We start from the raw sequence: 13,930 nt of genomic DNA on the forward strand, positions 1-13,930 counted from the left end.
AAGAGAGAAGAGAGAAAGACCACAGTTCAGTGGCAGAGCAGAAGCGTTGCATGCAGAGGGTCCCAGGTTCAATCCCTGGCCTCTCCAGTTTAGAAAAACAAAGCTTCAGTAACGGAGAGAGACCTTTCCCTGCTTGAGAGCAGAGCTTGGAAAAGTTACTTTTTTGAACTACAACTCTCATCAGCCCCAGCCAGCATTGTAGTTCAAAAAAGTAACTTTTCCAAGCTCTGCTTGAGAGCCACTGTTAATCAACGTAAGAACATAAGAACAGCTTCCTGGATCAGGCCAGTGGCCTACCTGGCCAGCATCCTGTTCTCACAGGCCGATCAGGTGCCCCTGTGGGCAACAGCACTCTCCCCTCCTGCCGTTTCCAGTAACTGGTATTCAGAAGCATTCTGTCTCTGACAGTGGAGATTGAATATAGCCATCAGAGGAGACAATTGTGAGCTAGATTCTATAGGACAGCTTCCTATGGGATTTTACTCTAGCACATTCTTAATGGCGCAGAGAACAGCTCTTTCTTTTTATAGGGGGCAGGGGTGTTTTCTCCTGGCTCTTCAGGATTGTTTTGAGACTTTTGGGCCTTGTAGGATGTTCAGTAACATAGGAAATGTCCAGAGGCTTGCTTGTCCCTTCTCAAGGACAGCCACCCTGATCCTGCGTTCACTTGGCTTGGCAACAGCTACCTAGATGCTTCTGAAATGCTAAGTGGCACTGTCTGCAAACTTGAGTTGCGGAAAGGCACTTTTGGGGCAATTAGTTTCACCTGTGGTTTGGGACGGCGTGTACATCAATTTGTACAACCTGTTCTGTTCCATTCAGTAAGGGCCAGGGGAAAAAAACACCGCCACCTCATCCTTTGTTTATTCTTTTTTTTTTTTTGGTAAGGCAGAAGTGACTTCAGTTCAATCACAAGTGAAACACTTCTGCATGCCTTTGCTTTGGAACAGGGGTGGGAAACCTGTAGCCTTCCAGACACTGTTGGACTTTAACTCCCATCAGCCCCAGCCAGCAGGCCAATGGTCAGGGCTGATGGGAGATGTACTGTGTAATTCAGAATAACCTGGAAATGTGTAGATCTGAATATACTTGACAGCTATTTGGCTGACTGGCAGAATAATGAGTAGTTGTCCGGAAAATAGCCACCAGTTAGAATGTTCTTTCTGTATACAGACACTCAAATTGGGAAATGTAGCAAGGTAACATTAATTGTAACACTCATTGTGCATGCGTGCATGGGCCTCGGAGACTGGAGTAGGATGTGAGCTGTAGTACTCATACTTTGTAGCTTTGCCCTTCGACTAGTCACTAACCTTCCTCACAAGGTTGTTGTGAGGATACAGTGGGGAGGAGAGAACCATGTACACCTCCTTGAGCTCCTTGGAGGAAAGATGGGATGTAAATGTCATAAATAAATGGAACTGTGAGCAGGAAGTCCCAGGCATGTTGGGTGACACGGTTGGGAAGGTTTGGTACCACTGAATGGTGGAGAGTGTGTAGAGAAGGACAAATCTGTTCATTCTGGTTTCTGTTCTCATTTTTTCCTTTAAGTTTAAGTTGCCACATTTCTGCATCAGTTTCTGAATTTTTTTTAAAAACACCTCATGAAAATCCACCAGCGTTTTAGCACACATTTCTCCCAAGTTGCACTCTCTGAATGCAATTTTGCCTAGAATACACATTTTTCCAAGCCTATTGTATTTTTGTATGTTACTTTAACTGCCATGCATTTTTTATGTACACTTTCTCCTAATAGGCGTACACATTCTGTATATATCTTTGAGTTGGAGAACTGCATTGCAAATTCAAGAGAAGTGTGAATTTTTAAGGATGGCTGTGTTTCAATTTGCAAACTAGGTAAATTTGCATAAAAATAAGAACCAAACCAAATTCTGCCTGTTTCCCCTTACCTCCCCCATCTCCCATGATCTCTCTGTGGGGGCAGCTACTTGAAGCCTTTTTATGGGTCTAGTTTTGTGAAGTGCTTTGACCACGCTGCTGAAAGTAGGCTGTATTGTAAACAGGGATAAAAAGATCTGTCAGTTTCGGTTCTCTGTTTTTCATTTTTCCAATCTTAAATTGAGTTCTCCACATTTCTGCAGCAATTTGCATTTTTTTAAAAAAAAATCATCATGAAAATTCGCCAGCGTTTTAGTGCGAATTTCTCCTAATAAACACATTTTTATGGGTAGTTTTGACTAATGTACGCATGACAAGCAATTTCTCATCATAGAATGCATTTTCGCATGTTAATTTTGCTCATATGTTCATTTTTATGCACACTTTCCCCTAATAAATGCATTTTGTAAATGTTTGTTTGGTTGTCCAATTGCATTGCAAAATTTGGATGTGGATGTCAAAGGATGGCTGTACTTTGGTTCTCATATTGTTTTTGAAAATGCAAATGGGATAGTTTCGGCTGGAAACACAAACTGAATTGAAATTCTCACCCATCCCTAAACTCTCCTGGCTGCACAATTGTTTTTGCTGCTAGTCCAAATTTGTCCCGGATCCTCTTGGCCCTTTGTCTTTGTGGCAGATTCCGGCAGGCTGTAGAACGGCCTGGTGCTTTCTTAGGGTCAGCTGTCTCTGGTTACAGTCCCAACAGAATCCCAAACAAGCTGTTCTCTCTCTCTCTCTCTCTCTCTCTCTCTCTCTCTCTCTTCACCCCCAAGGCTGAGGCTGGGACTTGGGAGGCTCTCTGGGGAATGCTGACAGGGAGGTTTGGCTGCTAATCCGCTGCTGGAATGTTGGCCAGACGGTCAGAGGCTTCTCCCCTCTTTTTAAAAACATGCACACACATAGGTGAACAATGCAGGGGAAGGCAGAGAGAAGCAGCCTCTCTCGTTCTTCCTTTGCTGGATAAACCTGCTTTTGGGCTGCACCGCCCTAGTCATGGGAAAAGGGCTGTTTCAACCAAAGCCGCAGTAAATACATGCCGGCAATGCCAAAGCATGCGAAGGAGGGTGGGCGGGACAGGTCAATAAACGGGGGGGGGGGAGAGATAATCATTGGAGTAGACCGAGTGTGTATGTACCTCCTGGGAATTACCGTAATGTGGGTGCTTATCTTGTAACCTTTCACCTCCCTTATTTATTTATTACATTTATACCCTGCCTCTCCTTTCATGCTAGAAACAGAAGGCAGCTTACATATGGTCCCCAGGTGGTCTCCCATCCAGGCACTGACCAGACCTGACCCTGCTTAGCTTCAGCAGGGAGCTGGCCTCATGTGCCTTCAGACCATAGCCTGGGACCTTCTGTCCTTTGGTTATGTTTCTCGTACCTTTTCTTAGAAATGGTCTTTAGGGACTTCTGCTATGCCCAGGTTTGAACTCTGGTGTTCTGGGCTTTTTGTCTCTCCTTCTTCAAGTGCTAGGGCTTAGCTCTGGAACCTGTCAAAGCAGTGTTTCAGAGCATGTGCAAAGTGCCATCCGCTGGGTCACCACAGGCCGCCGTCCCATATCTGGCTTTAGGAGAAAATTCACCCTCCCTGATTTCCTCATAGAGGCCCAGTTTGCTCAATTCTTCGTCCCCCCTCCCTCTTTCTCCATTCTAGGCTGGTCCAGGGTGAGCTTGAGCCTCTCTTTGTTGTTTTCCAGAAATGAAATGGTCTCTTTTAATGTAGCTTTGTGCAACAGTGACCTTGAAGCTATTTTCTCTCTCTTTCTCGCCCTCTAGAAACACTGATGGATACCAAGTGGGTGACATCTGAGTTGGCCTGGACAGCTCATCCAGAGACTGGGGTAAGATGTTCCGTTTTCCAGAGAGGGCGGTTGGAGCCAGAAATGGGCAGAAAAATGAGCCTCCCTGCTTTTGGCTGCCTCTCGTGAATCTCTTCAGCTTCATGGATTCATCTGCTACTCCCGAATATCTCTCTATCCGCCTGTGCTAAATCCTAGCAGTTACAGTGAGGCTCACTAGCCCAAGGAGGCTCAGACCCAGAGCTTGGAAAAAATACTTTTTTTGAACTACAACTCCCATCAGCCCACTCCAGTGGCCATGCTGGCTGGGGCTGATGGGAGTTGTAGTTCAAAAAAAGTAACTTTTCCAAGCTCTGCTCAGACCTATGAAAGCCATGTGAATCAGACACTTGCAGATTTTGCCTTCTGGAGGCAACAAATGTCGGAAGAACTGCTTCAGTCTTATTAAAAATCCAGGGGCATTTTTTTATTATTTTTAAAAAGTCAAGTGTGGAAATTTGGGGGGGGCAGAGATTTGTGTAGCAGCAACTAACGAAGGAGGAAGTGGGAGATAAGCAGGGCTGTGGAGTCGGTACGTCAAACCTTCGACTCCGACTCCTCTATTTTTCTACTGTCCGACCCCGACTCCTTCATAAATGGCAAATGTATATTCTTTATTTATTTTATTTTATTAATTATTTGATTTATATCCCGCTCTTCCTCCCAACAGGAGTCCAGGGCGGCAAACAGAAATGCTAAAAACACTTTAAGACATCATAAAAAGACCTTAAAATACATTAAAACAAAAAAAATAAATTATTAATTTTATTTTGAAGCCGGAGTCGGTACATTTCTACCGACTCGGACTCCACCCAAAATTGTTTCCGATTCCAGGACTCCGACTCCACAGCCCTGGAGAGAAGTAAGGATTTGTGTGTTGCGTGTATGGATACACTGTGTCTGGGGGCCGTGAAAAGAAAAGAGAGAGGTTGCCATTACTTTTACCCTTTGGGAAGCTGTAGCCTTGTGCAGCAAAACCATCAGTGGCTGCTAGCTGTGTGCCTTTGAATACCAGATGCTGAGAATCTCAAGTGGGGAGGGTGCTGTTTCACTCAGGTCCTGCTTGCAGGCCGGCCATTGGGGCATCTGGTTGGCCACTGTGAGAACAGGATGCTGGACTAGATGAGAGTTTGGCCTGATCCAGCAAGGTTCTTCTGATGTTCTTATGGCCATAGATTATTTTTTATATATATAAATTGCTGTGTCTGCTTGTCACATTAAACCACAGTTATTGTTTATTACTCAAAAGTCCCCGCTTTGCACTTCCCCTTCTTCTGGCTGTGTTGCACCAGGAGCAGCAAATCATTTCACTTGTTGTGTCATCTGAACCCGAGCGCGTAGTTTGTTTTCCCCAAACAAACCATGAGCAGTAAGCCAAGAACAAGCCTTGGTTACAGCTCATCATATGCTTGGAAAGAAGCAAACCATGAGCCCAACAACACGATGAGACACGTCTTGTGGCTTATTGCTTCTGGTGTGACCTGGAGCGCGGTAGGAGTGAACCAGAGACTTTTGTGCAGCAAACTGCTCAGTTGTATTAAACCATAGTTAAATATCTGCATGGTTTGCACATCATGAACTATGGTTTAACGTGACACGGGAACCATGCAGATACCTCTGTAAGCGTTGAGAGTAAAAATGTGCCCTTTTAGAGCTTAGTTTTTAAAAAGAGATGACTTTGTGCCATTAGCCATGTCCTGTTTCTGCAGAGAATATTGGGCGTGTAGAATTGTAAGAAGCCTTTGGGGAGTTCCAGACATTGATATATGTCAGCTCCCATCATTCTGTCAAACTCTAGCGTGACCGAGGAGCAGAATCCAGGCTAGGAATGTTTATAGGAGCAGGTTTAATGGCTGGGGTCACCAGGGCCAGAGAAAGAGAGAGAGAGTTTCGCCACCTCCCTTTGATGTACTTCAGACTCCGTGCACCATTTTATTTTCTCTTATATAGTTGGAGGGTCTCCATTCAGTCCTATGGGGGAAAATAAACTTCACCCTCTCCCTTGCATAAGCTGGCCTATCTTCACTTTCAGGGTTTCCACTGTGCGTGCGTTCATGCATGCAATGCGTCTTTGTGCAGAGTATGCAGTGATGCATTGCACCACCTCAGGGTATACTTCTGTAGCTTATGCAGCTTTGTGCACACACAACGCTTGCCATAACCAGAATTTTACTAGTAAAAAATGTGGTGAAGAAAAAGATGGCAGTCTTGGTTGCTCCTTCCTCGTAACATCTAAATGCGTCCTGAGGGCACTGACTTCCTGTTTATTCACCAACCAATATATATTCAGTTGTGTTATTCATGAATAATTTTATTGACTGCATGACCATAATAAAAGATTGTTGCAAGTTGTTGCAGGGAGACATAATTTATATATCCCGCCCTTCCTCCCAGCAGGACCATTACTTGATTTCTTCCCATGGCTCTCCCTTTTATTTCTGCATTATGGTAGGCTTAATAAACAATATAAAAACTGACAAATCACCGGGCCTGGATGGCATCCACCCGTGAGTTCTCAAAGAACTCAAATGTGAAATTGCTGATCTGCTAACTAAAATATGTAACTTGTCCCTCAGGTCCTCCTCCGTGCCTGAGGACTGGAAAGTGGCAAATATAACACCAATCTTCAAAAAGGGATCCAGGGGGGATCCGGGAAATTACAGGCCAGTTAGCTTAACTTCTGTCCCTGGAAAACTGGTAGAAAGTATTATTAAAGCTAGGTTAACTAAGCACATAGAAGAACAAGCCTTGCTGAAGCAGAGCCAGCATGGCTTCTGCAAGGGAAAGTCCTGTCTCAGTAACCTATTAGAATTCTTTGAGAGTGTCAACAAGCGTATAGATAGAGGTGATCCAGTGGACATAGTGCACTTAGACTTTCAAAAAGCGTTTGACAAGGTACCTCACCAAAGACGTCTGAGGAAGCTTAGCAGTCATGGAATAAGAGGAGAGGTCCTCTTGTGGATAAGGAATTGGTTAAGAAGCAGAAAGCAGAGAGTAGGAATAAATGGACAGTTCTCCCAATGGAGGGCTGTAGAAAGTGGAGTCCCTCAAGGATCGGTATTGGGACCTGTACTTTTCAACTTGTTCATTAATGACCGAGAGTTAGGAGTGAGCAGTGAAGTGGCCAAGTTTGCTGACGATACTAAATTGTTCAAGGTTGTTAAAACAAAGGGATTGCGAAGAGCTCCAAAAAGACCTCTCCAAACTGAGTGAATGGGCGGAAAAATGGCAAATGCAATTCAGTATAAACAAGTGTAAAATTATGCATATTGGAGCAAAAAATCTGAATTTCACATATACGCTCATGGGGTCTGAACTGGCGGTGACCGACCAGGAGAGAGACCTCGGGGTTGTAGTGGACAGCACGATGAAAATGTCGACCCAGTGTGTGGCAGCTGTGAAAAAGGCAAATTCCATGCTAGCAATAATTAGGAAAGGTATTGAAAATAAAACAGCCGATATCGTCATGCCGTTGTATAAATCTATGGTGCGGCCGCATTTGGAATACTGTGTACAGTTCTGGTCGCCTCATCTCAAAAAGGATATTATAGAGTTGGAAAAGGTTCAGAAGAGGGCAACCAGAATGATCAAGGGGATGGAGCGACTCCCTTACGAGGAAAGGTTGCAGCATTTGGGGCTTTTTAGTTTAGAGAAAAGGCGGGTCAGAGGAGACATGATAGAAGTGTATAAAATTATGCATGGCATTGAGAAAGTGGATAGAGAAAAGTTCTTCTCCCTCTCTCATAATACTAGAACTCGTGGACATTCAAAGAAGCTGAATGTTGGAAGATTCAGGACAGACAAAAGGAAGTACTTCTTTACTCAGCGCATAGTTAAACTATGGAATTTGCTCCCAGAAGATGCAGTAATGGTCACCAGCTTGGATGGCTTTAAAAGAAGATTAGACAAATTCATGGAGGACAGGGCTATCAATGGCTACTAGCCATGATGGCTGTGCTGTGCCACCCTAGTCAGAGGCAGCATGCTTCTGAAAACCAGTTGCCGGAAGCCTCAGGAGGGTAGAGTGTTCTTGCACTCGGGTCCTGCTTGCGGGCTTCCCCCAGGCACCTGGTTGGCCACTGTGAGAACAGGATGCTGGACTAGATGGGCCACTGGCCTGATCCAGCAGGCTCTTTTTATGTTCTTATGTTCCAGCCGCCACAACACATGAGCTCTAGAAACTTGATCCCTTTTTTCTATAATCCTACCCCACTCCCCCAAGCAATGAAAGCTCTGCATGTGGGGCCATATTTTGCTCTCCAAGGTGTAATCACAACCAAGCAAATGTTTAGATATTTCTTGCCTTCCATCTCCCCCCAAATTGCAGTACAGTTATGGGACCGGGGCTTTCTGTTTGTGAACCAGGGAGAACTTTCAGTCCAATTTTCTCATGAGAACGGGTATGACCAGAGGCAAAACTGGATGAATCCATAGATGGGACTCTATAGAAATCTACATGCCAGCCAGGCAAATTCAGAGGTTTACATGCACCCACTTCCCAGTTTCTCCATCCTGGCAATTCAGAGATATTTATTTTTGTTTAGACAATTTATCATCACAATCCGAGGGCACATTCTACCCAGGCAAAAGCACTTGAGGCGGCACTGAGCATGGCCGGTGAGACGTGTGTCATGGGGAGGGTGTGCAACCTGGGCAGAGTCCCAAGGGCCATATTGAGAGGCCGGGGAGGCACATGCGTCCCCTGGGCCTGAGATTCCCTACCCCTGCTCTTGACCCAGAATGTGAAACCTGACAATAACTTCCTAGGGTTACCTGCACTCATATAACTTCCAGTTTGGGCTTTGTTTTTGCTGGCTTGAGACGGAGCCAAGATTTCTAATTGATGCCCATGCAGATTTGGTTTTTAATTTCACCCTTCCTTCTCTTCTAGGCTTGTGTGTTCCTGTCTCTGCAGCTAATCCTACGTGTAATGGGTATTAGGGCTGATTTCATAGGAGAGGGGCCTTAGCTCTGCGGTGGAGAACAGGCTTTTGCAAGTATAATATCCCAGGTTCAGTCCTGGCATCCCCACTCAGAAGGATATGGGGTAGGAGGGCTGGAAGAGGCTTCCACTGGAGACCTTGGACAGAGGTCTGTGCCAGAGGAGATAACAGAGGGCTGAAACCAGCTGCTGCAGGGCAAGCGGCAGGAGAGGGCTGGTTGTCCCTGTGCCCTGCCTTACCTGGAGATGCTGGGAATTGAACCTGGGACCTTCTGCATGCAAAGCAGATGCTCTAAACACTGAGCTGTGGCCCTTCCTCAAGACTAGATAAGCTCCAGCATCCAGGCTGTTCTTGTGTTCTTAGGGCTAGATGGATCATTGGTTTGAGTGTGTACAAGCATGGCTTGCTGTGGGTGAAGAATCTGGCTTTCTAAGCTTCCCAGATTATTTTAATGGCAAGAGAAACAAGTTTCCAATCCTTCTGGCTGAGAAGCTGTGAAAATGTGAGGGCCGTGCGCCTCTTCTGAAACCTCAGAAGCCAGAGAAGTGGAGCTTTCAGCGCTCCTCTCTTTTCCCACTTCTCCACCTCCCCACAACCATGACTAGCAAAATTGTGTAAAATAGTCAAAACTACAGAATATGCAAAGAAAGAAGAGTTGTGCAGAGTTGTTCAATTTGCATAATTTGTGCATTTTTGTGACTGGCTGATTGCAGGTTTCTTTAAAGAAAATTAGCACGGAATAAACACAGTTCTGTGTGTAGGGCGGCAATCTTTATATCCTTGGCATTCAAAATTTCTAGTAGAAAATAGCTTATTCTCCCAATGTTTGGAAGAATCCCAGTGACATACTGGCGTGTCCGTGTTCATCTTGCCCCTCCCCAGCAGCTAAGCTCCTCTTTGCTTCCACCTTCTCTCTCTCTCTCTTTTTTAATTAATAAACATAATTTAATTTTGTGCAGTGGGAAGAAGTCAGCGGCTATGACGAAGCTATGAACCCCATCCGGACATACCAGGTGTGCAATGTACGGGAAACCAACCAGAACAACTGGCTGCGCACCAAGTTCATCCAGCGCCGTGATGTCCAGCGTGTTTATGTGGAGTTGAAGTTCACAGTGCGCGACTGCAACAGCATCCCCAACATTCCGGGCTCTTGCAAAGAGACCTTCAACCTCTTCTACTATGAGTCGGATACAGACTCCGCCTCTGCCTCCAGCCCCTTCTGGATGGAAAACCCTTATATCAAAGTGGATACAATTGCCCCCGACGAGAGTTTCTCGAAGCTGGAATCCGGCCGGATGAACACCAAGGTGCGCAGCTTCGGCCCACTTTCCAGGAATGGCTTTTACCTGGCCTTCCAGGATCTGGGGGCTTGCATGTCCCTCATATCCGTCCGTGCCTTCTACAAGAAGTGTTCCAGCACCATCGCTGGCTTTGCCATTTTCCCTGAGACCTTGACCGGGGCAGAGCCCACCTCTTTGGTGATTGCTCCAGGGACCTGCATCCCCAATGCGGTGGAAGTATCAGTGCCCTTAAAACTCTACTGTAATGGTGATGGGGAATGGATGGTACCTGTGGGAGCTTGCACCTGTGCTTCTGGGTATGAACCAGCCATGAAGGAGACTCAGTGCCAAGGTAGGTGGTGGCTTCTGTTTTGCTGGCCCTCAGGTGCACTGTTGAGACGGCTAGTTCGTTCCCTGGCCAGTTACCCACTGGCTGTGTGTGCTGCTGCTATAGATATTTTGACACTTGAGGAAGAAAATCTAAATCTCTCTTCCCTAGTCTTACCCTACCTCCATCCCTGGAGGTTAAAAAATTAAATAAATTAGCGTCTACCAGCTAAGCCAGGTGTCTCACTTAACCTGACAGTAGGGCCGGCCTATTGTTAATGATGTATACTGTCACCTCAGTCCTAGCCACCATGTTTCTGTTTGGCGCTGTGCATGAGCCTTTAGAGGTGCAGGGGCAACTGTAGTGGAGAGGAGAGGAGAAGGAATAGAAATGTGGAGGGCCTGTTGCAGAGAGCCCAGAATGGTCTGTTCGCTGCTGGGTGAGAAGGGGATCAGTTCACTGTTTAATCTTACAACCTAGCGCATGCAGATCTTTGAGAGCAGCTCTAAGTGCATGAAGATCTATTGTGAAGACCCTGCTTAGAACCTCCTCGTTGTGAGGATGTTTTTGTTTGTTGGTTTGTTTGTTTTTGCAGTGGGTGGGTGAGATGGAGCAGGATCTGTTTTGTTTTGGCCCCAATGCTGTAGAATTCCCTATGGGGAGTCTCAGCTTAACATTTAACACTGCAGGTTTTAAAGGAACCACCAAAGCATTGTTTATAAACAGACTTTACAAAGGAGAGTGTTTAATTTTTATACCTGTGTGTGGTTATGGGGTGGATTTGGGAATTGGTTGTTGTTGTTGTTGGATTTCTTACCCGCCCTTCACCACAAGGTCCCAGGGCAGGTTACAACAACATAGTCATACAATTTAAAATCAGATAACAGAATTTAAATAAGAAACTAATAACAATTTAAATAAGAAAATAGAGGTTGGTTGGTGTAAAAACACAGCTCAGCTGTCGAAGGCCAGGATAAAGATGTGCGTATCTGGAGCAAGGGTGAGGAACCTTTGGCCCTCCAGATGCTACTGAACTACAACTCCCATCAGCCCCAGCAAGCATGGCCAATGGCTAGAGATGATGGGAGCTGTAGTTCAGGTACATCTGGAGATCCAAAGGTTCCCCACACCTAATCTGGAAGAAGCTGTACAATGAAGGTGCTAGATATGCTTCTTTGGGGAGAGAATTCCACAGTTTAGAGTCTACTTACAAATAATGATCCCTCCTAGGTCCACCAGCTCACCACCACCATCACCACCGGACATCTGCCAAGAAGTCACCCTCTACTGATCTTACTTCCCTAGAGGTGGTCTTTTCAGATATTTGTTGTAATAGAACAGATCCCTATGTGTATTTTAAGTTGGTGCCGATCTGTCTTGCTCTGTAGCATGCCTGATTTGATGAGCTGGTGTCTGCCCTGAACGGGTAGAAATTTAGAATGCAGTCCTGTTGATTAAAACTGGTGATTGCCTAACCCAAGAGCTGCCAAGGCTCAAGTCTGTAAGAAGCTGTGCTGTAGAAACAAATCCACCTAACCGTGGGTGAAATGGAAGCTAGCTGGGACTACTTAGCAGAGAATGAGGCAGCATTCTGTGCATGCTCCGAGGCACTATCTTCCAGTCGTTCAGTCTTAAAGATCATGGTGGAAGGGAGCAGAGGCAGCAGCCTTTTAAGATATCTAAAGCCCATGCTGTTGCTCAGGGCTTTATATGATCAAAACCAGCACCTTGTGCAATATTCTGGAAAGATGCCACCGGTCAAGGTTGTATCTTTCTCTCTCTCTTTGTATGACAGCTCACAAATGCCAGCCCCCCCTTTGAGCCTGACCCCCTGACATCTTAGCTTTAAAATTAAAAGGTCTGTGTTTCTGGATCAGTGCCTGAGAGCATTAAAGCCTCCAAGGTTTATACAGGCCTTGTCTAGCTAATATCTCGTGTGGGAACAAGAGTCTGGTAGGTGTCTGAAAGTCCAGCAGGTAGCCAGAGATGCCGCTGGAAACGGTTTCTCTCATCTTTCTTCCTTACCCTACTTTCTCCCCACCCACCTCAGAAAACTTTTCTTCCCTCTGGGTCATGGAATGCTTGTTTCCGCACCTGGAGGTTATCTCCTGAAGTGTAAATCCAATTGATTCAGAATCAAAAGAAGCCTGTGGTATTGTCACTGTCATGCGGCGGGTGGGGGGGGCTCACTGAAAAGCAGCCAGCCGTGGAACAGGAAATGCCTTGGAGGGGTAGCAAGGGAGCCTGTGAACCTGTTCGGCTTTTATATATCGATAATACAAAACGGGCCACCTGCACTGGGACGTGGTCCCTAACCTGCCTCTCATGCTCTGTTTTGGAAAAATACATTTGTAGGGAATACAAGGTATAACTTCAAATTATAGCTCAGCGGTAGAGAGTATTTGCCATATCCCAGTCTGTGTCTGTGCTGGAATTGTTTTTAAAGTTTTTTGTTTTTTTTAAAAAGATGTTTTTAAGGTTTTTTTTAAATATGTTTTAAAGTCTTTTGGGGATTTTGGGGGTACTTTTGGTGTTTTTGTTTGCTGCCTTAGGCTCCTTCTGGGAGGAGGGTCGGGATATAAATAAATAAATAAATAAATAAATAAATAAATAAATAAATAAATAAATAAATCTGATTGCATGCAGACGGTCCCAGGTTCAATCCCCCGGCATCTCCAGATGGGCTGGGAGAGACTCCCTGTCTGAAACCCTGAAGAGCCCCTGCCCATCAGTGTAGACAGGACTGAGCTAGGTGGTCCAGTCGGTCTCACTTGGTATAAGGCACCTTCCTATGCGAGTTCACACTTATGAGCACTCTTCAGACTTCCCAAAGATTTGGTGCGTGGAAGGTGCAGAAAAGGAAAGGGAGAGAAAATCTATTAAAACGGACACTTTCCCTCTTAATTGTAAGTGAAATGTTGGCTCTGCTTACTAAATGTAAATGTACTGCCTTCAAGTCGTTTCCGACTTATGGCGACCCTGTGAATAGGGTTTTCATGAGGCTGAGAGGCAGTGTCTGGCCCAAGGTCACCCAGTGAGCTTCATGGCTATGTGGGGATTCAAACCCTGGTCTCCCAGGTCGTAGTCCAACACCTTAACCACTACACCACACTGGCATAATTTGTGGTTGCCACTGACCCTCTTGCCAGTGTCCCCTCCACATGCTACAGGGCATGGGAGACAAGTGGTGAGATCTCTCCCATTGGTCTTTGGCTCAGGCAAAAGGAGTGTGTGACTTCTGCCTGCTCTCAAGCCCAGCAGAGCATGCACAATTCCTTTCTTTACAGTCAGAGAGAGGTGTGTGTGTGTGTGTGTGTGTGTGTGTGTGTGTGTGAGAGAGAGAGAGAGAGAGAGAGAGAGAGAGAGAGAGAGAATGCAGCTTTGGAGCAGGAACAATTCTTGCAAGCTGCATCTACTCACTCCAGAGCTTAGGACAATATGAGTGTCCCAAGAGGAGGAATATAGGAAGCTGCTGTTGTCAAACCACTGGGCCATCGAGCTCACAATCGTCAACACTAACTGGTTGTGGCTCTGCAGGATTTCAGACACAAGTCTCGCCCAGCCCTACCCAGACATAGGATTGAACTTGGGATCTCTTGCGTGCAAAGCAAATCTACCACTGAGCTATGGCTCTTCC

General features: G+C 45.7%; 1 protein-coding gene across 7 annotated transcripts in view; it reads left to right on the top strand.

Moving 5' to 3' along the window:
* The window catches only part of EPHB3 (EPH receptor B3), a 112,678-nt gene that overhangs the window by 46,496 nt on the left and 52,252 nt on the right, over positions 1 to 13,930 (top strand). For 6 of the 7 annotated variants that reach the window (XM_061637428.1, XM_061637429.1, XM_061637434.1 and 3 more), the window contains exons 2-3: positions 3,681 to 3,745; positions 9,645 to 10,317. In XM_061637428.1, the coding sequence (XP_061493412.1) occupies positions 3,681 to 3,745; positions 9,645 to 10,317 (738 nt within the window). Of the gene's footprint in view, positions 1 to 1,833; positions 1,858 to 3,680; positions 3,746 to 9,644; positions 10,318 to 13,930 lie in introns of those variants that run through there. The other variant, XM_061637432.1, reaches the window with a different exon arrangement.

The sequence above is a fragment of the Rhineura floridana genome, chromosome 7 (genome assembly GCF_030035675.1).
Source record: "Rhineura floridana isolate rRhiFlo1 chromosome 7, rRhiFlo1.hap2, whole genome shotgun sequence".
Classification (NCBI taxonomy): Eukaryota; Metazoa; Chordata; class Lepidosauria; order Squamata; family Rhineuridae; genus Rhineura; species Rhineura floridana.